Raw genomic sequence first — 27498 nt, 5'->3', positions numbered from 1 at the left:
TGTTCGTTAACTCACCGACTGACAAGTCACTATCCTGAACTTCATGGTTGTCCAGATGATAAACACAATAGATGCTAAAAGGAAATAGAAAAAACAAACCTGGTCAGTGTGAATGCTGGTTTATATCCCCCATTACATCCTTCAATTCTGGTTAAGTAGAATCTCAAACATCCCGAACCCCCAAACATGATCACCACACTTTGTTATTTTAACATACTTTTTCAATACAAAACTACTTAACTACTTGATATAAGGCCCACGATATGTACTCTTGTCAAAAATTTCTGTACTTAAAGAGTAGTTTTGTTTGGTATCTAACTACTTCAGTAACCCTGAGAACTGGAAAAGACAGTAGTGAAAATATGGCTTTTCCCAGCAACATCAATAATTTTTTCCCCTTCCTTTACCCTTAATATTGTAAATGTTAATTTTTTTGTTAGCCAGTCAAATGGGGGGAAAGGGTTGATAAAATGACTGTAAAACAAACACAACTGTTGGTTCCAGTCATAGGCCAGACCTCACTATACTGGTTACAAGAGCCAAAAGGCAAAAAATAAGCCTACTTTGGCTATGGTCTACCTAATGCCTATATTTTACGCATGGTTAGTAACAGATGTGGAAGGACTATAAAGGCAACATATCCTGACCTAAAATTCTATAACAAGGATTAATTAATGTCTTCTAAAATAAATATGAATGCTATATGGCACTGAAACTAACTTGCCTCAAGAAAAAAGAATGAATACAGGATAGAGATATACTAAGAACTATATAAGAAAGTAAATGCAATTATTCTTCATCTATTATACTTAAACTAAGTGATTCTCAATCTCTTCTGAACCACAGACTCCTTGGAGAATAACAAAAGCTAAAGACCCCTTTCCTAAGTAAAATGCACAAAACTTTTCTATGTAATTTTAAAGAGCCCACCTATGACCTCTCGGGTTAAGAATCTCTACTCTAAAAGGATCCCATTTAAACATCAGGAAGACTTACCTGCCACTGCCAAGATAAGTGTGTTGGTGAAATGTCGATACAAAGAGAGTTTTACGATGTTCCTCCTAAGTTTTAATAGCTTCATGGTTTGAGTCAGGCTAATAAATATGTGTTTGAAGGTCAAGGAAATCAACATTCAGAAAAAAACAATAAGCTAGTAAATTAATTCTCAAGTTTCTCTGAGGATTTTATCTTAATGATAAGAGGCCTTACAGCTTGCTTATTCTCAATCTCATAAACACTCCCAGGCCTCATCATGATTAATAAGAAAGTCTTCATTTTCAATGAGATACTGAAAAGAAGATAAAACCACGATAAAAGGAGAATGGAAAAAGAAAAAACAAGAAGAGAAAAATTATTCAAAATTGAGAAATTAAGACAGGAAGCAGCTTTCTAGAGAAACAAAAATGAAAACGAAAATGAAGACAAATGGAAGAAAATGAAAATGAGTCTCAGGCAAGGGAATAGGAGTCAGCATTATTTTCTCTTCCTCTAAGGTTAAGTATCTCTGTTCTCACTGTCCCAGCTAATCCAGCCTAGGGTCATAAATACTTATGCCTACAACCTTCTACAGTTCTACACTTAGATCCCTTGTGTAATATTAAGAAAACTACCATCCGCTGCTAGATTGATCCTGAATTAAAAGGATGGTACAATTACAACTGGCTGAGTATTCCAGGCAACTGGCCTCTGAAAGTAATGACTTTACATTTTCAGAACATTATTCCCAAGGAGAAGTTGCCACAGAAGACAGAAGGGGAACTGATGACTACTAAAGAGGATAGCTGCCCTCATGTACAACTTTCAGAGTGAACAGACACAAAAATGAGTGAGCTGGAGCTTGGTCTGTGCTTTGACAAATATCTAGCTGCTACCTAAACACTGTGTTATCTCACTGTTTGGTCTTATCCCACTTTCCTCTTCATTCCTCCCAATATTTATAGAGGTTCACAAAGCACACTTGAAAGATACTGATGTAGAAAAGCTTGATCATTTGAACCAAAACACTTTAATTTCAAAGATCTTTGATAATGACAATCTACTTAAATTCATAAAATTATTTTTTTTATATTCAGCCTTTTATAACATTAGTTTATCAAGACAATAATATTGCACAATTATACCTAGGAGCATAGACATAAAAACCAAAAAAAAAAAAAAAAAAAAAAGACAGAAATCCCAAAACTCAAATCCTTCATTCAATAGGCCAAATATCTAATAAATAGTATTTATTTTTAAGAAGCAGGAGAAAAAGACATTTGTCTGTTGTGTGCTGGTTGACTTCACCTGTAAATGAATCAATATTTACTTCAAAGAGTGGAAGCCTTCTGACAATTCCAAGTCACCTTCTGAACAGGGGTTCAAAACATTTGACCTGTAAGGACTTAAATCTGCTAAACTCATACAGAATTTTAAGAGTCAAATAACCTTATGGAGTCTCAAAACCATATTTTAAGAATCAAAATTTTTTCATAGTTTTCAAAGCATTTAATATTCCTAGAGGCTGAAAGAAATGGCAGAGCAGCCAGTTACTCTAACACTAAGTGGGATGCACAAATTAGTCCAAAATCAAAGTTCATTTTTTAAAAAAAGGAGGAGAGGTAGGTGTAAAAAGTAAATAAATAAAAGGAAAGCCAGAAGTTTGTATTTTGTGCTCAGACACAGTCACTGATTTAGGATGCAATTTGAAAAATTAAGAACAAAACAAGAAAACTGCTTACCTCAGGCCTCAGGTTGTTAGAATGAAAATTCTCTAATCCCAGACTAAGGAGTAATCAACAAAACTGGTTTAAAAAAAAAAATCCTTTACAGAAAGATCATGTTCTCCAAAAGGAGAAAATGGATGGCCATCAAAATAGCCAATGAGAAGGATATCCACCAGCAAAGGGCAGTGTCTAGGAAAGCCAAGGGGATAAAGGCCAAGGAAGCAAGATCAGTCTGGGCCTGCAGACAAAGAAAAAGAGATGGTGAAAAAACAGATGTCCAGAGAGTCATAGAGAAGAAATCAGCACGTGATTCTGCATTTATATAATCAGCTGGAGTGATTTTTGCATTTGAACTGAAAGAAAACAAAGTGGAGTAACACGTGGCACCTACACCATTCTTCCCTCCTGATAAACCATCATGCAGAACATACAGCTGTTAGCACTTCACACAGCTTGTTGACTACAACCTCAACACAGTGAAATATGCTGCTAACTAATAAGGGACAACCAGCATAGAGTTCTTAGCACATTAAGATCCACATTAAGAAGTGACTATACCAAAAACGTTATGGCAGTATATGCTTCCATCCCAACCTATCATTTCCCATCATTTTGATTTTGGCTGCAAATCAAAGACCCTTTTCACATTCAAAACTTTCTGCATCATTTATATACTAAGAATTACTGGTTTCTAGAATTGTATACAATGTATTTTACGAAAAAAGCTCATCTCAAAATAAGATGTAAGGCAAGTAAGTATCTGTCCCCAAAATTATGCTGCTTGTTTTCCTAAGTTTAAGATACTATTTACTTATTCAATCCTAATTACTCAATCACCAGGGCATTATTGAAAGGATATCCATAAAATAATACAGGCATCAATTGCTGAGAGGGCCAGGTTTATTATCAAAGTCAAGGGATAAGAAAAATACTACAGTAGTAGGAGAAAGAAAATGAAATTGACAGAGGGTTAAAGTTGCTGAAAGTCTAAGAAAATTACATACAGAGGACAGTGCAACTTGAAAACCAAATGTGCATCCACAGTGCTTCATTTAAGGGGCAATTTGTTGCAAAACTTACTGAGCTCAGTTTAATTGAGAGAAAAGTTTACAGCATTTACCATCTTTAATCTGACAATTTATAACAGAGAGTAATGACCTAGGGAGGCCCACTTCTTCAAATTAAACCAGCTCTAACATAAATTTCTTTATCATATATCTCAGTGCTTTGGTTTTCATCCCTGATAAAGGCATAATTATGGAATTCTCAATAATTATATAAAACATAATCAGTTCAATTTTAAGAAACCTCTGAAATGCAAGTCTTGGTTAAGCAAAGAGCACTGTCACTTTAAAACAAAAATTAGATTAACCAGAAAATGCATGATTACAATGCTTGTCACTTATGCAAGAATGGAGCCCACTGCTCCATTGCTGCTTCCCATTGAGGAACTAGTAAATAAGCAGTAATTTGGGGGCAGGTGAGAAAGCATTCACTCCTCATCATACATTAAATTTATAAAGCTCTAAGAGATTAAAAAGAAAAATAAATTATACATACGTTTTGGAAACCAGAGCCCAAAGGTGACTTAGAGGAAAACAGTAAAGAAGCCCACAGACACTTCTAATTAACTTCAAGGCAAAAACAAAATGATCACAAAATGGAGAATGATCACAAAAACTCAGATTGAGCAGTACTGACCCCAGTAACTCTGAGGACCCCTTCCATGCCAGAGAACAAAAGATAAAGGGCCCCTGCTACCACAACCTTGTGAAGAGTGACTCCAAGGCGAGGCCTAAAGAGGAAGAAAAGAGATAGCTGAGTACAAATGCAACAAACCCCAAGACAAGCTAAGTAACAGAAACTCATGTTGATTAACACAGGCTAACAACTTAACAGAGATAAGCCAGACATACTTGATCTACCTGAAAAAAAAACTCAAATAGATGTATGGTTTTAAATCAAGACAGTAAACACTAGAACTTGAGATCCAGTCCCTTTTTACTAAATTTTTCAAAACCTTTTTATTATAGAGAATCCTGAAATATATTCAATAGTGTAATGAACCCCTATAAACCCATTATCCAGCTCCAAAAGCCATCAACCTACAACTAATCCTGCCTCATGCACATCTCATCCACTTTCCATCCCCCATATTATCCTGATACAAATCCTAGAAATCTTACCTTTTATATATATATGTATTTCTGTATATTTTAAAGATATGGACTTTGAGAAAACATAACCACAATATCATTATCAAATCTAAAATTTTTAACAGTTCTTTAATACAGTCAAAATCTTATTAAAACTCATTAAATAGCCTGTTATTATGCTCAAAATTCAACAAAATATGAAAAGTACGAGTAGCTTCAGTGTCATCCGAGGAAAAATCTTAGACCCCTGAAATTCAAAATACCTTTTAATCCAAATATACATTTTAACAAGACCCCAAGATGATTCATTAGAGCATTATAGTGTGAGATGCACTGCCTTAAATCATGTCTACCTAAGCCTTACCAATGCCTATTCTTACATTTTGTTACATGCTAGAAAAACTGCAAATGGACAGGAATTTATCTCCCCACTGGTATTATCTTAGAAATCCAGAATGTTTCCTGGCCTACAGGAAGCAACCACATGCATTAAACGAATAAATAAATTGCAAAAGTGAGAACCCCAATCCCATTTAAAGCAAAACTCTCTTAAATAAACGAATAAATTTTAAAAATTAATGTCCCCCATTTCTTTAATTCCACTTAAAGCAAAACTCCTTGAAAATAACTACCTATAAAGGAAAGTTATGACCAACCTAGATAGCATATTAAAAAGCAGAGACATTACTTTGCCAACAAACGTCTGTCTAGTCAAGGCTATGGTTTTTCCAGTGGTCCTGTATGGATGTTGAAACTTTCATGTATGAAAGTTGGACTGGGAAGAAAGCTGAGTGCCGAAGAATTGATGCTTTTGAACTGTGGTGTTGGAGAAGACTCTTGCGAGTCCCTTGGACTGCAAGGAGATCCAACCAGTCCATTCTGAAGGAGATCAGTCCTGGGCGTTCTTTGGAAGGACTGATGCTAAAGCTGAAACTCCAATACTTTGGCCACCTCATGCGAAGAGTTGACTCACTGGAAAGACACTGATGCTGGGAGGAATCGGGGGCAGGAGGAGAAGGGGACGACAGAAGATGAGATGGCTGGATGGCATCACTGACTTGATGGACATGCTGCTGCTGCTGCTAAGTCGCTTCAGTCGTGTCCAACTCTGTGCGACCCCATAGATGGCCTCCTACCAGGCTCCTCTGTCTCTGGAATTCTCCAGGCAAGAACACTGAAGTGGGTTGCCAGGGAGTTGGTGATGGACAGGGAGGCCTGGCGTGCTGCAATTCATAGGGTCGCAAAGAGTCAGACACGACTGGGCGACTGAACTGAACTGATACCTAATTCCTCTCCCCTATTTAAAAGAATTCCTCCTATTTTCTCTTAAACTCACTCCAATCGAGCTTTCTGTTCTGCTCCTCACCAAAACCATTCTTATTTAAGGTCACTAATATCATTCATGTAGTTAAAGCCCATGTTCACATCTCAATCCTCTTACTTGACACAATTAATCACTCCCTTCTCGAAAGTCTTCAGCTTCGTCTCCCACTTCACTGGTCACTTCTCTATTTCCTCTGCCCTAAAAAGACCCTGAAGCTGGGGAAGATTGAAAGCAGGAGGAGGAGATGAAAGAGGATGAGATGACTGGATGGCACCATTGACTCAACAGACGTTGAGTCTGAGCAAACTCTGAGAGATGGTGAAGGACAGAGAAGCCTGCTGTGCTGCAGTCCATGGAGTTGCAAAAAGTTGGACATGACTGAGTAACTGAACTACAACAATTCTACTTCACTTCGTTGACTTCTAAATAATAATAGTTCAAGGGATCAATCCTTTGACCTCTTTATATACACTCACTTCCTTGATGGTCACATCCTATCTCAAGGCTTTAAATAACATCATCTGACCTGTCTCTTGAGAAACATGTATGCAGGTCAGCAAGCAACAGTTAGAACTGGACATGGAACAACAGATTGGTTCCAAATAGGAAAAGGAGTACGTCAAGGCTGTATATTGTCACCCTGCTTATTTAACTTATATGCAGAGTACATCATGAGAAATGCTGGGCTGGAAGAAGCACAAGCTGGAATCAAGATTGCCAGGAGAAATATCAGTAACCTCAGATATGCAGATCACACCACACTTATGGCAGAAAGTGAAGAGGAACTAAAAAGCCTCTTGATGAAAATGAAGGAGGATAGTGAAAAAGTTGGCTTAAAGCTCAACATTCAGAAAACTAAGATCATGGCATCTGGTCCCATCCCTTCATGGGAAATAGATGGGGAAACAGTGGAAACAGTGTCAGACTATTTTTTTGGGCTCCCAAATCACTGCAGATGGTGACTGCAGCCATGAAATTAAAAGACACTTATTCCTTGGAAGGAAAGTTATGACCAACCTAGATAGCATATTAAAAAGCAGAGACATTACTTTGCTGACAAACGTCTGTCTAGTCAAGGCTATGGTTTTTCCAGTGGTCATGTATGGATGTGAGAGTTGGACTGTGAAGAAAACTGAGCGCCGAAGAATTGATGCTTTTGAACTGTGGTGTTGGAGAAGACTCTTGAGAGTCCCTTGGACTGCAAGAAGATCCAACCAGTCCATCCTAAAGGAGATCAGTCCTGGGTGTTCTTTGGAAGGACTGATGCTAAAGCTGAAACTCCAATACTTTGGCCACTCATTGGAAAAGACCCTAATGCTGGGAAGGATTAGGGGCAGGAGGAGAAGGGGACGACAGAGAATGAGATGGCTAGATGGCATCACCAACTCTATGGACATGAGTTTGAGTGAACTCCGGGAGCTGGTGATGGACAGGGAGGCCTGGCGTGCTGTGATTCATGGGGTTGGAAAGAGTCAGACACAACTGAGCTACTGAAGTGAACTGAACTGATGCCCTGATGACTGCCAAATTTATATCTCTGCCCTAATTTTTTCCTCCTACTTCCCTCATTCGGATATCTGAACTCTTAATCCTGGCTCTACTCCAAATTATTCTACCTAAAATCTTCCTGAACTCAGTTAATTTCACTTCCATCCTTCTACTTGCTTAGGGCAAAACATTAATCGTTGGCATCATCCCTGATTCGTTTTTTTCATATCATATATTTGCTCTATCAGCAAAGTCCATTTTCTCTATCTTCAAAATATAAAAGAATCTGACCACATCTTAGCATCTCTTCCCCTGGATGTATATATAGTTCTTTCACTAACCTGGATCTTTTCTTAAATGTCACTAAGTGAAGCCTTCCTTGACCACCATAATTATAATTTCAAGCTCCCCCTCCTGGTTAGAACTTTCTATACCCTTTCCCTGCTTTATCTGCTCACAGACACATTAGATTTCTCACTCAAATACCTTTGTCTGTGCACCAGCCCCCCCATAAATGTAAGCTCCAAGTCTTTTGTTTTCTTGCTGTATCCCTAGGACCTAGAACAAAGTCTAATATATAGAAGGCACCCAAGAACACTCTACCTATTCAAAAAATCTGATTTGCAAGAATATTTTGGAAGAGTAAAGACAATAAGTTTACTCTAAAAGTTTGATGTTTCAATGTCATTTGCTAAATTGCAGGTTTCCTGTAGATGCTCCTTGAATTCTAACCAGTGAAATCAAACACTAAGGTTTTTCCAACTTCTGCGAATCTAAAAAATTTCAGATGTTTTTGACTTCATATCTATCTCTTATATAAACTCTTTCAGAACTACATTGAGAACCTGAAACACTGTTTCAATTTAATCAGCATTTTAATTTGCTCTTCCATATAGGAAGACAACACTTAAAGGCAATACTTACTTGACTATGCCATATCCCAGACTGACTATGATGACCAGGGTTCGAGCCAGTGAGCGTTTAACTGCAGAAAGCAGCTCTGCAAGGATTAGGGCACCCTGGACTGTGAGAAAGAAAAAAACAGAGAAACACTGCAGCATGTAATCCAAGTTTGGGAAAAGGTGCAACTGTAGACCCAAAATGTAGATTTCTAACATTCTTCAGAACAAACACTGACATCAGTCCTACTTGAAAAGAATATCGATTCTGCCAATGTTTACCAGTAGAAGCTGATATTATTTAGGATCTTCCTCATGTGGATAGTAACCTGGGTGTGTCAATTTACTTTCCCTCTCCACCTCCCACATCACTAAAACCTCAGAATACCTTACCCTATTTGAATAATTTATAGCATCTAAGGAGAATTCCTCCCATTAAAAAAAAACAACTGTGAAATATAGCACAGAAAACACAAAACACAAACACAGAATTTTCAACTCTTTTTTACATCTATTATTTTCAAGCCATTTCAAAGACTAGGGAAAGATCTAATTAGTATATCTTACAATAACAGTTACTAATAATTAAATGAAAAAAATAATTATATGTATGGTCTGATGAGAGAACTGAAGCTATCAAAAAACACTTCAGCACAAAACAATTTCTATCATTATCTGTTCACCTTATTAAACCACAAATACTCTTCTATTTTCACGGTATTACTATATTTTACCAAATAGATACCACCCCCACACCTCTAAAGAAGCTTTGAAATCAAGGTGTGTCTTACAATCAATGGCATCTTACAATTAAATTAGTAGTATTTACTTTCTTTCTTATTTCTTAGATGCATGTAATAATGGTACCTTAAAAATCAACAGCAACTGAGATTCAATGATGGTGAAAATATTCCCAAAATGGCCACTACTGTTGCAACGTTTTTTAGTATATTTCAATAAAATTATTCTTAAATCTTCCCTGGTGGCTCAGACGGTAAAGTGTCTGCCTACAATACGGGAGACCTGGGTTCAATCCTTAGATCAGGAAGATCCTCTGGAGAAGGATATAACAACCCACTCCAGTACTCTTGCCTGGAAAATCCCACAGACGGAGGAGCCTGGTAGGCTACAGTCCATGGGGTCACAAAGAGTTGGATATGACTGAGCAACTTCAGTACCATACCTTACTCTTAAATCACTGACACCACAAGTTAAGAGATTAAAAATCATGTCACAATCACAGTGATTCTGCTTAAGTTGTTATCATAATCAAGAAACTAAAAAGCCACATCTACTTAATGACTGCTGACCTTGGGAAAATTGTTCTTTAGTCTCACCTACCAATCACTCACAAACTGGCAAACATTTTTCGGTACATACCAGATTCTCCTTTGTATCGGATGTTTTGAAATTCTGCATAGAAGACGGCTTTCTCAAGCATTCCCAGAAAGATGACAGCACCGATCCAAAACTGAATTCTCAGGAGATCTCTCCAATAGCAAGCAGACCATGCCAGCCACAGAACACCAAACAGGACATATACAATACACATCACCATGAAAAACTGTCATCCAAGTGGGTAAAAGAAAAAAAGAAGGATTAGGGCCAAGAGCCAATTTAGAATCTACACATAGTCCTAACATATTATAAAAAATATACATATTACACCTTCTATTTAAAAAATTATTATTTATTTCTGTGAAGTTCAATACTAAGATGAAAAAATTGTCTCCTCTTGGGCAGAGGGAGACTGCCTCAGGACCTGTCATCAAGAGTGACCACTCTTCTGTATTAAAAGGTTTTTTTCAGCTCACAATCAAAAATTATTTAAATGAAGACAACACAAGGAGGAAAAAAGGCAAGGCAGGGTTAGGATACAGCTGAAGGCTATGAAACACCAAAGTGGGAAAACTATAAAAGTACAAGGGAAAAACAACAATCATGAACAAAAAGAAACCTGAAAACAGATTAAGGATGTTTTCAGACAGACACAACTGAAAAGGAGAAAGCACCATCATTTAGTCATACTAAGTGGGATCAGAAACTACAGAGTTTTAAGTACTCCATTTTGGATCTAAGGGATGTCAAAAGTGAATCAGGTACTCTCCAACTCTAAAATTCTGCAAGTCATTGACGTCTTCCTTTTATAAATGAGAAAACGAGGCATGGAGGGGTTCACTGACACTCCTAAGATCACATTCTAGTAAGAAGTACAGAACTACAAGCAGTATTTTCTGAACTGTTCAGGAACAAGTCTTTAATATGGCCTCAAAACAAGTCAAACACATTTAATGTTGAGGTTAAGGAATTTAAGTTCACTTACAATCATCAGTGGGTATTCTTCAAGTGTGAGGTATTCATAGGGACCTTTCACTTCAACAGTCACTGCCAAAACACAGTTCTCAGAATTAATGTAAAGGATGAAAAAATTAAACAGAAACATCATCTGATATTTGTTTGATGAAATTAATGAAAATTCCATTGGGTAATTCACTTTTAACCATTTCAATCATGAAGTGCTCTGATGGTTCATGCTGTGTCCTGCAGAGGTCTCTGGCTCCATCACCATTTTTAATAGAAAAGTCCTCTGTTCCCATACTCATGTCCTTTAAAGACCAAGGTGAATGTATTTCGTCCATAAGGCCTGGTGAGCTGCCCAACTGGAGCTATTCCTCATCTCCTCTAAACTCCAAACATATTTCACATATGCTTTTTCTTACATCACTAACATGCTTTGCCAAGTACAGGGCTTCATTTCTTCATTCTGTCACCCTCTTTGCCTCTTCTCTCTCCTGGCCTATGTTTTCCTATTGCTTTTTTTTTTTACCTACTTCAATTTTACTTAACTTTCCTACTATTAACATATCATTTTCAGAAAGTGCTTAATAATAAGTGTTTAATGAAGCAAAACAAATGACAGTACCAACAAGAATGTGACAGAGCTGCCTTACTGAAGTAAACCTATAACTACTTTTAAATTGTAACTGATAAAAACTACTTGGATAAATTTTAGGTATGATTAATAAATAAATAAAATTTATCTGAGAAGTGACATCTATCTCCAGATACAGACTATGCAACAAATATTTCTTACCAATTTTTATCAAGCAAAAAGGACATACCACTATTAAAAGTAAGACCCAATACTTATATGAAGAAAAGGAGCATCCCATATTAGCAATCACAAAAATTTCATAGCCAAACTGGTTAGTAATCTAAACCTTCTTAATTTAATGAAAGAGTAAATATAAATACTTCGTAAATATCTGTCACATTCTCTATTTACTCTACAGCAGAAGTCAGCAAAATACAGTGCATGGGCCAAAGTTGGCCAACCATTCCAAAGTTTTATTGGAAAACAGTCACATCCACTTACATACTGTCAATGGCTATATCTACACCACAGGGCAGAGCTGGGTAGTTGCAGCAGAGAGAACATTTACTATCTGGCACTCTAAAGCTAATCCCTGTCCTATGCTAAAATACAACATACATTTTCTGAGCACTTACCATGTGACACACATTATGGAAAATATAGGAGATGGAAAGACGCACGTTTTCTGCCACCAAGTGGATTACCATCCCCAGGTGAGAGGGAGTTGAAAAGCAACAGAGAACTGTCCCCCTGAGCCAGCCCCAGAAGGATGTATATTTTCTATGACAAAGTAAAAAGCCATCCAGGCAGAGGACATTACATGACGAAAGAAAATGATCATGGTTGTGAAAATGCAGGATACATTTAAAGGACATGTAGTTCTGAGGCTGCACATGGTACTATACAGTAGCATTCTGACAAACGGCAGAAGGTAAACTGGAATAATCTGTGAAGTTTTCTAAGTCTTGCTGCAGAATTGGATATTTTATAGGTAACAGAAGATACCAAAGATCTTAATGAAGGGAAGAAAGAAGATAAAATTGTCTTAAGAGAATTTCAGGGCTCCCACCAAGGGGTACTTAAGTTTTGAGTATCATCTTCCTAGTTCCAAACGACTGATGGATAAAGCAAAAACAAAAAAAAGAGAGAGGAAACAAAAAGGACATAAGCTTGAAAAGATAAACAGCTCCACATATCAAAACAGAATAAAAATGCAGAACAGTGACTGAGACTGAACCCATGGTCAAGGTGGACTCTGGGTCCCAAAGTAGTTGAGCATGCAGCTTCTACTAGATCACTCAAAATAACAGGTGTTCAAGATAAAGGGGGAACAGAACCATTTGATGAACGAAGAGGCTGAAGTGGAGGGAGCAGGGTTTCTTCTCCATCCTTTTCAAAGAAAGAAGGTTCAAAATAAACACTAGCAACTGTTCAATGAGGCTACTGCCCATTACAAAGCCATGGGTCTGGAGGATATACTGCCAGGTCACCTCTGGTTTGCCTAGATCTGCTATATTCCATATTATTATGGAGAATAAGACCCATCTCTGGTCTTGGGAATTAAACATTCAAGACAAGAACCCATAAAACAAAAGTTTAAAATTAAGTCAAATGAAATAAAAATAAGAATAAAAATTAATGAAAGACAATGAAATAGGAAAATTAACAAAGTGAAAGAGTGGTTAATTGGGATAAAAATATAGTAAAACAGAATCCTAGAAAGATTTTGCAAGTTAAAAAGAGAAGGCATAAAAGCAATACTAAGAATTAAAAAAAAATTTTTTTTTGGTAAAAGAAATATCATTACTAACTTTATGCCAACAAATTTAAAACCTTGAATGAAATGGAAAATTTCTCAGGGGGAAGAAAAAAAGAAAAATCCCAATTCAAGGAAAAATAGAAAAACTAAAATATTTATTACTATTAAAGAAAAAAAATCACTTGTTTAAAATCTTCATGGGGGAAAAAGAAGAACATCAGGCCAAAACACTATCATAAGTGAGTTCTATCAAACATTTAAGGAATGGATAATTCCATCCTTACCAAAACTGTTCAACAGAATATAAAAACAGGGGACATTCTTTGATTCATTGCATGAGATTAGCAATAACTTGAACATTAAAACCCATAGAAGACACACAAGAAATTAAAATATTAGGCCAATTTTACTTTGAACATAGACAAAAAACTCTAAATAAAATTCTGGAAAATAGAATCCAGCTACGTGTGTATATGTGTGTGTGTGTGTGTGTGTGTGTATCAAGGCCAAAAATGGCATATCAGAAATTTAAGAACAATTTAGCACTAAAAAATCAGTTAATATAATGCATCACAATAACAGATTAAATGAGGAATCTATATGATCAATTTAATAAACTCGATTAAAAGATTCCATAAAACTGAGTATTCATTCTTAAAAAAAAAATCTTGAAACAGAATATTTTGAAAACTCTATAGTAAATATCATACTCAATGGTGAAATGTGCCAATACTGCCAATAAAGTCAGGAGCAAGATAAGGATGTCCACCATCATTGCTTCTACTCAATATTCTACTTGAAAAGGCAGGGAAGGGAAGAAAACTGCAAAAAAGGAAGAAATAAAAAAAAAAGAAACTACAGAAAACAAGACTAATTAATAAGTTATTGTAAAATTCCAGGTGATGATTCCCTGAACTGGGTGGCAAAAATAGAAAGGAGAATAGTAAGAAAAACTGAGACATTAAAAAATAATACAAGTCAATTAATTTAAAAATGTCCAAGTCTTGACTTAGTAACTGAATTTTAACTAGTCTGTTGAGAACATGATACTAACTGAAAAAGTTAAAAGCAGGAGTAACAAACGAAGGGAAATGAAATCTAATATCTATAATACACACTAATAAAATATGAGTACCTAAGACTGTATCTTGTTCACACTGGATGCAGAAAAATGTTAATTTCTCTCCCTCAATTTTTCTACTTGACAACATTCTTCGTTTAATTCCCTCTTTAAAGCAATTTGACACTAGCCACCATACGACACAACCAGACAGTAGCAACACAAATGATAAAAAGAAACAAAATGTACTTACTGGTAAAAAGAGTACTTCGTGAATTTTCTTTTGATGATTCCTTGGAGGATGATATGCCAACATGTACAATAAAAATGTATGGTGCATCTTGCCAAGTTTTCAATGGATCATGCATTACCTACAGTGGAAAGAAGACATCAAATCTTATAATCTTAAGAATTGAGAACACAGGTTAATTACAAAATATAAAATTTCATTCCAGAGTGTGCCTAGAAACATGGTCCATTCCTTCACTTTTACTGATTAACACAGCAGGCAAAACAAACAGGCCTACAGTGCAATAAAGTAGATTAGATAATAAATTACTCACATATAACTTTTTTTTAATGAGGGAAACCTCAGCTTAAATCACTAAATTGAGTCTCTGTTGTAGCTCAGCTGGCAAAGAATCTGCCTGCAATGCGGGAGACCTGGGTTTGATTCCTGGGTTGGGAGGATGCCCTGGGGAAGGTAAAGCCTACCCAGACCAGCATTCTGGCCTGGAGAATTCCATGGACTGCGTAGTCCTTGGGGTCACAAAGAGTCGGACACAACTGGGCAACTTTCACTTCACTTCACTTTTAACCAAGTCATGAAAGGATGCCAGGTTGTATTTTACAGAGATATCCCAAACAAACTAAAGAAATTTAGTTTAAATTACCTGGAAAAAACCACCAATGATGACATCAGTAACTTATAAACATCAATTCCTGAATCTAATTCCCTTCGTTCAATGCCCTTCTCAGGACCACCACAGTTTCTGCTAACAAGGTCTTACATTTATATAAAATATTTGATCTTAGCTAGGCTATATGAAAAGCCAAGAGTCACTGTCCCCCAAAGTCAAGGAAGTAGAATTAATAGCCACCATGCTTGTGGAACTGGCTATCTATTCCAAGGCCAGTTAGTCTGTGCACAGCCTTAGCAAAAAGCCACCAAAGGATTTGTTGCCTTACATACCAGAGAGACTATGGACCTTCAGAAAAGCAAGACTATAACAGAAAGACAAGATAAACACAGAAAATACTTGGCTGCTTCTTCCTCATGTCTGAAAGGAGGCACCACTACCTAGACTTGCAATTTTTTATTTTCTGGTCTTAAAAGGAAAATTAAGATTTTTACTTTTAAGTTATTGAAGCAAATGTTCACCAACACAGAATTCTTCTGAAACCAGAAAAAAAGATCTAAAAACAAATACATCTACAAGAATATTCACTACAGCACTGTTTCCAACTGCAGGATAATGAAACATAAAAATGTCCAAAAACAGATAATCTAATAAATTGCAACATATTCATATAATAAAACTCTATGCAGTCATTGAAATAACAATGCCATACAATATTTACTGAACTGGAAAGCTGTCCATCTTATATTGCTAAAATTTTTAAAAAGCTTCAATACAGTACATAACATTCTCATTTTTAATTCAATATAAATATGCAAACAGACAAAATACTAGAAGATAAATGTTTATAATCTATCAGTGTGTGGTGGTATTACAGAAGATTATTTTCTTCTTTTCACTGATGTATATTTTCTAAATAGCTGACAGTGAACAAGAAAAAGCCCAATGGATGCAATTAAAAAAAAAAAAATTTTAATGAAGCTTACCATGCCTAACTTTTTAGGTTAAAATTTTGTACAACTATAATCAGGGTAGGGAGAGTGGGGACAATTCCAGAAAGGCAGAATAAAGATCCCTGAAAATACACTCACCAGTAAAAGCAACAAGAATACGGGCAAAAATTATCAAAATCAACCGAAGACTTGCAACCACATCTGAGATCTGTTTCCTCAAGAAAAGCACCTGAATTTCAGCAAGAAAAGCAAGCCTGTAGTGGTTTTGTTCACCGTAACTTCTTGACCTTTTTCTAAGCTCCTTAAAACCAAAGTTCTCACAATTTTAACAGCTGTGAAAAACAGAAGTTTGGCAGCCAGTGGAAAAGTCTGGTGGTCCCCTAAAGCCCATTCACTAGAGCTGTCTGGTAGGTGATGAAAAGCTCCAATCTCAGGTGTATCTTTTACATGATCTGATTTCAGAGCTCATTCAGTGGGAAGGACCCTGTACTGAGGGAGTTTTCAAAATACTCAGCAGCAACTGTGAAAGATCACAGCTGCCTGAAGTGACATTACCAGGTGAGGCTATGAAGAGGCTGACTAAAAACTTAAAAGGAAAATTTGGAAATAACATGTCCATAGGGGTTTTGAAAAGCTTCGAGATATTCCTGGAAATCTAGAAGGCTCCAACTACACTCAGGGCTGGGCACATATGTGCCAAATGGTGCACATGTGCCCAATCAAGACCTGAGTAGGCCCTAATTACTCACCCCCACTAATCTCGAGGCTCTATACAAGAAACAAGTAAAAGTTAAGACAGAGTTTGAAATTGTTAAAGAAGCCAGACATAGGTCACAAATTGTGAGAGAGAGAACAGTGGTTGCCTAGAGCTGGGGGAAAAGAGGAATGAGGAGTGACGGCTAAAGACGACATGGTTACTTTTTGGGGTGATGATGTTTAGAATTAAATAGTGATTGGTGGTCACAGAACTAAAAACCTCTTAACTGTGCATTTTTAAAGGGTAAATTTTGAGATATACTCTTCCAATTATAGTCTATCACAAGATAATTTTAGACGGAGTTCTGGAGTTTAAGAATCTTTCTTAAAAGTTTCTTACTATTTACAAATAATATTTATAGGGTGGTAATTACAAAGCAATATAGACTGATTGTAGCAAACATGGAAAATATAGAAAACACAAAGAAAATAAAAATCACTCACAATATCATCCAGAGATAACCATTATTAACATTTTGGTATATAGCTTCCATTCTTAAGTTTCTTTTTAAATGTAAGCACAAGAATTTAAAGTAAACAAACATAAGAACACTAAAATATGTTCGATGCCCTAAATTCCCTACCACACTTACAGTTTTGTCTCCAGTAAAGGTAAGATTTGTTCCATTCTCCTTAGCCTGAAACAGGAAAAAAGAAAATTAGTAAATTAATTCAGAATTTCTACTTTACTCTCAGAAATATGTAACAAGAAAAACAATTACCTCCTGTCTTTCTCCTAACAGAGGCAATCGATGCACAAAATCTCCAGAAAAGCTCTATGAAAGATAAATAAAACTAAAATTAAACAGGTATAATAGCAAAACAAAAACACAGCTCAAAATCCACAGAAAGTTAAAGCAAAACATAGTATAAAAGTAAACAAAATAGTATGACATTAACAGACAAAATATTTCCATTTAACCACAAACAAGTGAATAAAACCTTGCTGGGAACTAAAAAATAACAGTAAACCAAATTGGCCACTCAATTTTTCTATGATTATAGATACTGTCATTCTTGACAAAACCTTAGATGGAAGATACATAAATAGGATAAATGGATATCACAGTTCCCCTCTATTTCCAAGGGTGGGGAAACTGTGACTCAAAGCTATAAAGCTTTAGATATAGAAATGGGATCTGAGCCTCTCAACCCTAGGATCCACTGCTTGTTCCATCACAACACACGCCATGCCTGTTAAAAAACCTCCACTAATTACTTTTCTTTCCAGTTATCAGCAGAGGAAGCATTATCCTTCCTGAGTAATTAGGTCATGTTACATTAGACTGGAGGAAGAAACCTTATGAATAGGGATTTATGCCAAAATCCTGGAAAGCTTATAGCAGATATAAAGTAGTGAACCTTGGGAAACAGTATATAATAGGTAACTTTTCACAATCAAATCCAAGAAAGGCCAACCAATCCTCCTAGGCTAAAGGATAAATTTGGAAAACCGAAAGAAAATCCCCTAGTCAACATCATTCTGTGACTAGCTTTCTTTTTCTACCTTACTTCCACTATTCTAAAGCTATTTTCTTTTTCCTTCAAGACTGTAAAATCTATACTATGACAAGAATGCAACCGATGTATTGACAGTTCAAATTATCAATTACTTCATTTGCTCATCAATTATTAAGTAAAAGAGTTTTTATCAATAATTTTTATTTGCAGTAGCTAAAGAGAAAGCCTAACTTTCCATGAACTCCTTGCCTCTTCAAGGCAAGCTGCTAAATAATTTGAAGCAGCATTTAAATGCAATAAGAACAAAGCAAAGGCTATAGCTAAAATAACTATTTTCAAACCTATATAATGTATAATTTTATCCTACCAAAAAACTGGGGTCAGATCCTACTTCTAAGAAAAAAGAATTTTATAATAAACTCCATTTATATGATTACATACATGTAAGCATTAAAATAAATGACATTGGCAATTCTCTGGTGCTTCAATGATTAGGACTAAGTGGTTTCAAAAGTAGGGGTCAGGTTCAATACCTGCTCAAGGAACTAAGATCCCACAATCAAGCTGAAAAAATAGAATAATAAATAGAATAAAATATACAGTATAATTCACCTCTTCCCATTTATATGAAAAAGGTGCAAAATTCAATCCTTTGATTTCAGGTCTATAGTAGTAAAATCTAAAAATGTTGATTTTTCTGAGGACATATCAACTAGATGAGATAACAAGAGAATTAAAAAGAATGAAAGTTTCAAAAGTCCATCAATGGATGAATGGATAATGTAGTATAAATGTACAATGCAATATTATTCAGCCTTTAAAAAGAAATGAAATTCTGATACATGCTATATGGATGAACCCTGAAAACTTTTTAAGTTAAAAAAGCCAAAAAACAGTGTATGATTTTACTTCTCTGAGATATCTAGAACAGTCAGATTCATGGCAAAAGAAAGCAGAATAGCCATTACAAGGCAAGTGGGAGTAGAGGGCTGGTGTTATTATTAATTGTTACAAAGTAACCACTTAAGAGGATGAAAAGTTCTGGAATTGGCTAGTGGTGACAGTTGTACAATAATGTGAATGAATGTATTTAAGTAACTGAAAGGCACACTTAAAAATGGTTAAACTGGTAAATTTTGGTATGTATATTTTACTGCATTTTTTAAAAAGTGGGGCATTGCTTTTCACACACAAAGGAAAGCACATTCTCTCTTTGCTGAGAATATTTAAGTAGCTCACTATGTACCAATCAGAACGTACTTCTAACCTATTTCTGCCAGAAGAAAGAACTGAGAAATGGACATCACCAAAAATACAGGTATCATATTTTTCACCTCTTCTATTTCCCTTGAACAACTATCAAATATTACCTGTGCTTTAAAGAGTTCACTGCAGTTCTGGAACAATTTTGATGATGTTTCATATTTCCCAGACAACCCTTTTTTTTCCTTAAGGTTTTCCAAGTATGTGTCTACTTCTTCCAACTGGAAAACAGAGAAAATACCAAGTATTTAACTTAGTTTTTACATGAAATATTTAAAAGATAACAAATCGATTGTCTTAGGTACATAGTTCAGGATTTGCTATTTTTAAAATTAATATCAGATAAAGACTATGTATTAGTATTCAAGAATCAAACAGTACTCAAGTAGAGAATTCCAGTCTATGACTCTAGAAGGGTAGGTCCTCTAAAAATTCCAGGAAGATGTGGGAAACTGTCAGAGTCCAGAGGGTTTTGTTATAAGAAAATATATTTACAAGAGTTCCTTGACTCAATCAACAATACCAACAACAACAAAACTTGTGCTTATAAGCTAGATATGCCCGAGTACAAAACTGCTGCAGCCATTCACAGCCCACTATTAATACTCTGAAAAAGTTCATCATTTCTGTGGCTTCATCAGTTCTGTGATTCTTCTCCCATACCAAGATCTCTAATCTCACTCTCTATTTTCCTAAGCTGCAATTTCACACTTCCAACTATCTGCTTATTATTTCCATAATTCTGTCCTATGGCAATTCAAAATAATTTTTACATTCTTTACTACTCATGAGGACTGAATCTGCTAAGCTCTTGACCAGTTTTTATCACAATCTTCAACTGTATGAGCTTTTAAACTAGTGATTGACTGATTAGGAGAAAAGGATCAATGATATTTCAAACCATACTCTAGAAAGACTTCTAAATTTTCCAATCCTTTTGGTCCTCATCACGGGGCTTCCCAGGCGGTGCTAGTGGTAAAGAACATGCCTGCCAATGCAGGAGACGCAGAAGACCCAGGTTCGATCCCTGGGTGGGAAGATCCCCTGGAGAAGGGAATGGCAAACCACTCCAGTATTCTTGCCTGGGGAATTCCAAGGACAGAGGAACGTGGCTGGCTAAATTCATGGGGTCGCAAAGAGTCAGACATGACTGAACGACTAACACACACAGTCCTCATCATACCAATCTTACCCAGTGTTCTGTAAAAAAAAAACAAAACAATCACCACCAAAACCCTAATACTGGGTAGAAATTAAAAATGCTTAGGGTTTAAAAAACCAACTGGATGGTAGATATTTTTTAAAGACTAGTACTTTATTTTTCAAAAGAAACCTCAAGAATGTAGGCGAAATGTAAAAAATGAAATAATACAAACAGCTGGATGAAAACAGAATAAAAAATCTATCCAGGAGCTGTGTATCTTCAATGCTCATGTACATTGTACTACAGCAATTCTGAAAGTGTGGTCCATGGACACTTCCATGCATCTAAGAAGGCAAAACTATTTTCATGGTCGTCATCTGTTATTTGCCTTGTGCTGATAGTGCAAAAGTAATCATCCAATTACCTGAAAATACTATTAAAATACCATTCCTTTTCCAACTACATATCTGTGTGAGGCCACATTTTGTGCATACACTTCAACCAAAATAACACATCACAACAGACTGAGTGAAGAAGATATAAGAATCTAGCTATCTTCTACTACACTGCTGCTGCTGCTGCTGCTAAGTCGCTTCAGTCATGTCCGACTCTGTGCGACCCCACAGATGGCAGCCCACCAGGCTCCGCCATCCTTGGGATTCTCCAGGCAAGAACACTGGAGTGGGTCACCACCTCCTTCTCCTAGATATTAAATAAGAAGTGAAGAAGTGAAGTCGCTCAGTCGTGTCCGACTCTTTGCGATCCCATGGACTATAGCCTACCAGGTTCCTCCATCCATGAGATTTTCCAGGCAAGAATACTGGAGTGGGTTGCCATTTCCTTCTCCAGGAGATCTTCCCAACCCAGGGATTGAACCCAGGTCTCCCGCATTGTAGGCAGACACTTTACCATCTGAGCCACCAGGGAAGTTCAGACATTAAATAAAGAGATCTGCAAAAATATAAAATAACACCACTGCACCCAGTTTTTTGAAAATTAATTATTTTTCATTAAAAAATGTGCTTTTTATATTAACATGCAATGAGTCTATCATTGCTATTTTAAAATAAATTAATATATATTTATGTATTTTTGTTTTAATTTCTAATATAGTAACCCACATGAATAAAGGCTTTTTGGGTATCTACAGCAATTTTTAGGAATGTAGCAAAGTTCTGAGACCAAAAGTTTTGAGAACTGATAGTACAAGTATGCCTACAAATTGGAAAGTATAATTCCAGTTCCAGTTCTTCTCTTCCATAGCTACATGACACTCTCTCCACTACCAGGTGGGGACCCAAGGATCTCTAAATAAACTCAAAGAAAAGTCTGTAATTTTATGTTCTATACCTTGAAGTTGTAGATTTCATTGTAACAGTCAGCACTTTTCAGATACCACGTTATATTCAAAGATGCATCACAAGGCTCTCCATCAACTATAAAAGAAGAAATCTCTGTGAATAAAAGATGATTTAATTGCCAAAGTATGTTTCCTAAATTATTACCCCATATTCCATTTCCTGCTAAACCAGGATACTTATAAGACCATCCTTTCTCCAAACAGAACGTAATGAAGTAATAAATTTCAGTCATCTATTATCATATAAATATTTACTAAGCAAAGCACTTAAGTACACAAAGACACATGGCACTGTGTTAGGCCAAAGAGGGGAACAGAAGGGAACAAATTACTGAAGACTGGTAAGCAAAGTCTTAAAAAGGATTCTAGCTGAAGACTCAAAGAATAACAACATTGGAAATGTCACAAGACAATAATGGAAATAATTTCACTGAGGGAAAACTTCAAAGTTTAACCCTTCAGAGACCTTAAATGGATACAAAAGAACTATCAGCAAAAAGCAAACCTGGCTGAGGAAGGCAAGAATAGCAAAAGCAAAGATAAAAGAATATTAGATCCTTTTAAAAATCCACCTTAAGAGAAGCCTCAAGGAACCTCATGAAATCACATAAGTCTCACTCACGTAACTTATTAAACATAATTTGGAGAACAATATCCTAATGAACCAAAGCCTAAGTCTGAAGACTTGGGAGTCTATTAGATTGTCATCCTGGGGGAAGTCAGTATTCCCTTTTATCTTTGTTCCAGCAGAAAATGAAAAAACATACTAACCATACCTACTTTGTGCAAATGTGACAAAGGTAAACACAACTATATCTAGGAACCTACTTCTGGTTCTTAAGAAGCACACCTAAAATTACAACCTTTTCCTTTTCTCTGTTTGAAGTGGTTTTCTCAAACTAATTTTTAAGTGGCACAGTTTTATAAGGCTTAACTAAAATACACAAAAAATCTGATGTGTTGAATAGAATGTATAGAAATGCTAAAAAGGATACTGCAATCTTGTTATGAACTACACAGAAGAATCAAGAGAAGGAATTAATTAAATAAAAACCAGTAAGAAAAATCCCCTAAAAAGGAGATTTGCAGGGAAACGTGCCTGCAAAAACACTACTATTTATGTTAAAAGACATAGAATTTTAGGGGGACCATGCCGCAAGGCTTCTGGGATCTTAGTTTCCCAATCAGGGATTCAACCCTGATCCTCAGCAGTGAAAGCTCAGAGTCCTAAACACTGGACCACAAGGGAATTCCCAAGACACAGAACTTTAAATGAATGGCTTTAAGGGACAATGAAAACGGTCCTGCCAATTTCAAGGAAATCTATAGTGTACCATACCCACAAAAGCATAAAATCAGAGACAAGATTAAGTATAAGAAAACACAGAAGTAATAAAGTGAAAGACAATTTTAAGCCTCAACTCCTCTAAAAACAGAGAAACATCAACATTTCAAAATACGCAGCTTGGCTAAAAACCACTACAAAAACCATTAGAACAGAACGCAGATAAAAAGAAACTGTATATAATAAAAGGACAGACTAGCACACAGGCTGTCAGGCTATTCCAAAAGACAAAATACTGCTATCCCTAAAAGCTCTTCTTTTCTAGTAAGAAAACCTCACAAGAAAGACCAGTGTGCCACAGTAGATTTGATTTAAATCAAACTTAAGTCATTAGCCGAGATCATATTTTCATGAAAACAGTATATTCTTCACAGAAATTCTACCTGACCCCCCTGTCCCACTAGACTGTAAGCTCACTAAAAGAAAAAGTCTTTTCTATCACTTCCTTTCTAAAACAGTGCCTGGCACATTAATATGTGTTCAATAACTACTTACTAAATGATTAAAAGAATAAAATCATCCAACTATGACATAACTTTGCACTTTCACAAGGAGAAATACGCATAGGAACACACATGGACGATCTGGATTTTTAGTCCTTATCTTGAAATGGAGCTGCCCATGATCATGCATTCTCTAAAAATAAAGCCAGTTTCAGAAATAAAAGGAAGCTTTTCTATAATAAACAATGGGTTATTCTGGATTCAGATACAGTGGCTTTCCCACTGGACAGACTGGTTTTGTTCTACATAATCCCTATTTCCTGGTAATTATTGTTGAGCTTCCTCTTTCAAAGATCCAAGTGGTAAAATACTCCTTCTGCAAACAAGAGCTTTACCGAACGTATTTGTGCAGAGCCAATGGTCTGACAAACCTAGGTCATATGTCCAATAAACTTCTAACAAGCACACAAAAGTAAACTCAGCAGTTACCTCTATGACTCAGAACAGATTAAAATCCATGCAGTCAACCAAAACAACTTATCTACTATATACTGCAAACACCAGAAAAACAAGAGAAGAAAATAAAGTTCACAGAAGTAAGTATTCTGAAGATTATTCAGTGAAGGACCTTAGTCACACTATGTAAGTTTATACCTAGAGAGTGCTGAACTGTTAAATTTCAGAATTTATGTTGAGTGTTAATTATCAGAGGTAGAAAACAGGTAATTTAAAAGTTTAAAGATCACTCAAAAACTTGAATAAAAACTTCATGAAATGCAAAAACTCACATTTCAGGAAGATAGTGGTATTTTTGAAGAGGATCTTTCCAAAACTAAAATAATTTTTCGCCTGCAAAGATAAAGGAGAGATAATTAGCGTAAGAATCACTTTCATTCAGAAGGCAGAATATAACTGATACAAAAATATAAATTTATAAAATGTTGAAGTTAGTTTTCTTAACACACACACACAAGACATCAATATCCTTCCATTTAGTAAAATCCAGTCATAACAAAACTAAAGGATTTTGCTGCTTGGTGTAGAGACATGATTTTTTTCCCCACAGGCCATGAAGCAAGGACTTTAGAAGGAAGGCTACTAGAAATCCTAACCTAACTTCAATCTTTCTGGAAGGTATTTCTTAATCAGTTAATTCCCTTTACTCATTAATCACCGTCCAGAATAACCCTTCAGTGCTTCAAATAAACTATTCTACGAGCAGACAGCCAGATTTAACTATCAACCATTTTACAAATAACATGTAAATACCTAAAACTGAGAGCCTGAAGATCTTCACAAAATGACCAAAAGCTGTAATTCTTGCCATATCAAAAGCTCAAAAAAGATTTAGGTAATATGACCAGTGAGCAGAGCAGAACAAAAAGGCCACTGTGGTTTTAATAAGACTAATGCTTTCGGGCATTTCCAGCCAGCACCTGATCTGTCGGCTCACAGGACTACAGTTCTTACTCAAATGGGGTTTCGAAAGGGTGATAAAAGGCAGAAAGGATCTAGTCAATTGTCCTTAAGAAAGACTAACTTACCATAAGAAATTTTAGCATACTGTTTATTCCGTTTTCAACATTCTCATGTTAGAATACATCATTTTAAGTGCCTAGGCTTCCCAATTACATGGCAGAGCTTAGATTAACCATTTCCAAGTCCAAACGAAATCAACCAACTTCGTAAGTGGAACTATCCATTAACAAAAAAGTGCAGAGGAAAAACCCAGAAAGATGTCTATTTACATATACCTCTCATCCAACCCGAGGTCACAAGATTCTGCAAAACTTCAGCTGAAAGAGAAACCATTCTCACCTATACTTCAAGTTTACAGGTCTCCAGTCTGTCAGTGAAAAGTTCTCTGATTCTGCTAATAAGAAACCAATCCACAGCCACTTTCAGCTCCAGAAATGACCCTGACATTCCTGCTAATCTACCCACAGAAGCGCACGGCTTCCCGCTCCAGGGAGGTGAGTCCCCGTTAGGCAGCTACACCGACGCTACCGGCAATCCCACCCCTTTGGAAGCGGACTTTTGTGGAACCTTCATGAACTCCTTGGGCCGCCGTAGCCCCACCCCCTCGTTCCTCCAGTCTCAGTTGTTCCTGAAGTGAACACTCACCGACGGTATCGGAATGTGCCACTTGGATCTCTCGGCAGCAGCGACAGGTGCAGGCCCTACACTGAAAAGCGACAATGGGGACGTTCGAGCGCCTAGGAGAAGAAGAATGACAGGCACCACCTGCAGCCACGCAGCCACCGCCATCTTCACACCCGTGGAGTGCCTACCGAAAGCATTTCACCTTCTTCCGGTTCGTCCCGCCCTCTTCCGGCTCCGCTCTGGGGGCGGGATCATCCGGGTCCTCACAACCTCTGGGGGCTTGTTTGTTTTGCGACTCAGCGGCCCAGCCCTCGGCAGTCGTCACGGCTCAGTGTGAGGCTTTAGACCTACTGCGCATGTGTCGTCCTGTCATACCCTAGTCACCTTGGATTGTTAGGATGATCGCCAAAAGCTACCACTGAGTCTGTCGGCCGTTCTCTCTCCTAGCACTTAAAGGGTTTGGGGACCAGGGAAGAACCCAGTGTGGCGTTTGGCTTTCTCCTCCTTCCGTTCGCCCCAGTCCTCGTCCCTTCTGAGTCAAAATCAGACGCTGGGGCCAGAAGTCTGGGAAAGCCGTAAGTCTGGCTGCTTATTTAGAGTGTAGCAGTGAGTTCTTCGGAGAAGGCAATGGCACCCCACTCCAGTACTCTTGCCTGGAAAATCCTGTGAACGGAGGAGCCTGGTAGGCTGCAGTCCATGGGGTCGCGAAGAGTCGGAAGCGACCGAGCGACTTTACTTTCACTTTTCACTTTCATGCATTGGAGAAGGAAATGGCAACCCACTCCAGTGTTCTTGCCTCGAGAATCCAAGGGACGGAGGAGCCTGGTAGGCTGCGGTCTATGGGGTCGCACAGAGTCGGACACGACTGAAGCGACTTAGCAGCAGCAGCAGCAGCAGTGAGTTCTTAGGTTTCCAGAAGTATTTAAGCAATCACTGGAGTTTGGCAGTACTGGAGTATAATCGATTCCTAAAATAGATGATGTAGTCGATAACTCCTTTTAAAAGCCCCTTCTAGTCCAGAAGAATATGATGTAGCGTTTGGCAGGAAAACATCAACCTCCAGCACCAACCGGCCGGCACTTCCTACTCAAAACTGAAAAGTCAGGAGAGGGCAGGTCCGTTTTCAGTATCTGTGGCGTGACCCTCACTGAGGTAGATGTACAGAAGCCTCGCTACAGTCCCGCAGGCCATCTCCATTTCCAGGTTCTCACGCTCTTGATTTTCATCCTCTAGGGCTCTTTGAGTACACGCCTCCTCCGCTGCAAAAACCTTTTTCGGTTCCTAAGGGAGGGAGCGCGTCACCAAGCACTCATAACCAAGAAAAAAATTGCCAAATAAATCTCTGTAGAAACGCTAGCTGGAGTCTAGAAATCTCAGGAGAAAAAGTGTCGATTTGTCACTCCTTAAAGAGCTGCAAGTCCCAGAAACTTGGTGGTGAAGCGCTGGTTATTTAGAAAGACTGACAGTCTAAAAGACCGCCTGAAACCTGAGACCCTGTGAAGTGACTGGGAAGCCATGGAATCAGCTGAGAAAGAGAAAATCAGGTA

General features: G+C 37.1%; 2 protein-coding genes across 19 annotated transcripts in view; one reads left to right on the top strand and one right to left on the bottom strand.

Moving 5' to 3' along the window:
* The window catches only part of TMEM87A (transmembrane protein 87A), a 39214-nt gene extending 12959 nt beyond the window's left edge, over positions 1–26255 (bottom strand). Inside the window, exons 1-14 of one of the 3 annotated variants that reach the window (XM_006066202.4) lie at positions 25973–26255; positions 24637–24697; positions 22051–22136; positions 19664–19777; positions 17555–17608; positions 17426–17470; positions 14517–14634; positions 10893–10954; positions 9950–10133; positions 8595–8694; positions 4404–4497; positions 3562–3633; positions 997–1105; positions 16–74 (exon numbers count right to left, since the gene is read on the bottom strand). In XM_006066202.4, the coding sequence (XP_006066264.3) occupies positions 16–74; positions 997–1105; positions 3562–3633; positions 4404–4497; positions 8595–8694; positions 9950–10133; positions 10893–10954; positions 14517–14634; positions 17426–17470; positions 17555–17608; positions 19664–19777; positions 22051–22136; positions 24637–24697; positions 25973–26116 (1302 nt within the window). In that variant the 5' untranslated portion in view covers positions 26117–26255. Of the gene's footprint in view, positions 1–15; positions 75–996; positions 1108–2871; positions 2941–3561; positions 3634–4403; positions 4498–8594; positions 8695–9949; positions 10134–10892; positions 10955–14516; positions 14635–17425; positions 17471–17554; positions 17609–19663; positions 19778–22050; positions 22137–24636; positions 24698–25972 lie in introns of those variants that run through there. The other 2 variants (XM_006066203.4, XM_044925179.1) reach the window with 2 other exon arrangements.
* The window catches only part of GANC (glucosidase alpha, neutral C), a 73034-nt gene continuing 71563 nt past the window's right edge, over positions 26028–27498 (top strand). For 6 of the 16 annotated variants that reach the window (XM_025295853.3, XR_006542871.2, XR_003112379.3 and 3 more), the window contains exon 1: positions 26739–27495. In XM_025295853.3, coding sequence (XP_025151638.3) covers positions 27467–27495 — 29 coding nt within the window. In that variant the 5' untranslated portion in view covers positions 26739–27466. Of the gene's footprint in view, positions 26163–26255; positions 26527–26734; positions 27496–27498 lie in introns of those variants that run through there. The other 10 variants (XM_025295856.3, XM_044925175.2, XM_044925176.2 and 7 more) reach the window with 8 other exon arrangements.

The sequence above is a fragment of the Bubalus bubalis genome, chromosome 11, assembly GCF_019923935.1.
Source record: "Bubalus bubalis isolate 160015118507 breed Murrah chromosome 11, NDDB_SH_1, whole genome shotgun sequence".
Classification (NCBI taxonomy): Eukaryota; Metazoa; Chordata; class Mammalia; order Artiodactyla; family Bovidae; genus Bubalus; species Bubalus bubalis.
Note: the sequence above shows the minus strand (reverse complement) of the source record. Positions and strands in the feature narration are given on the sequence as shown.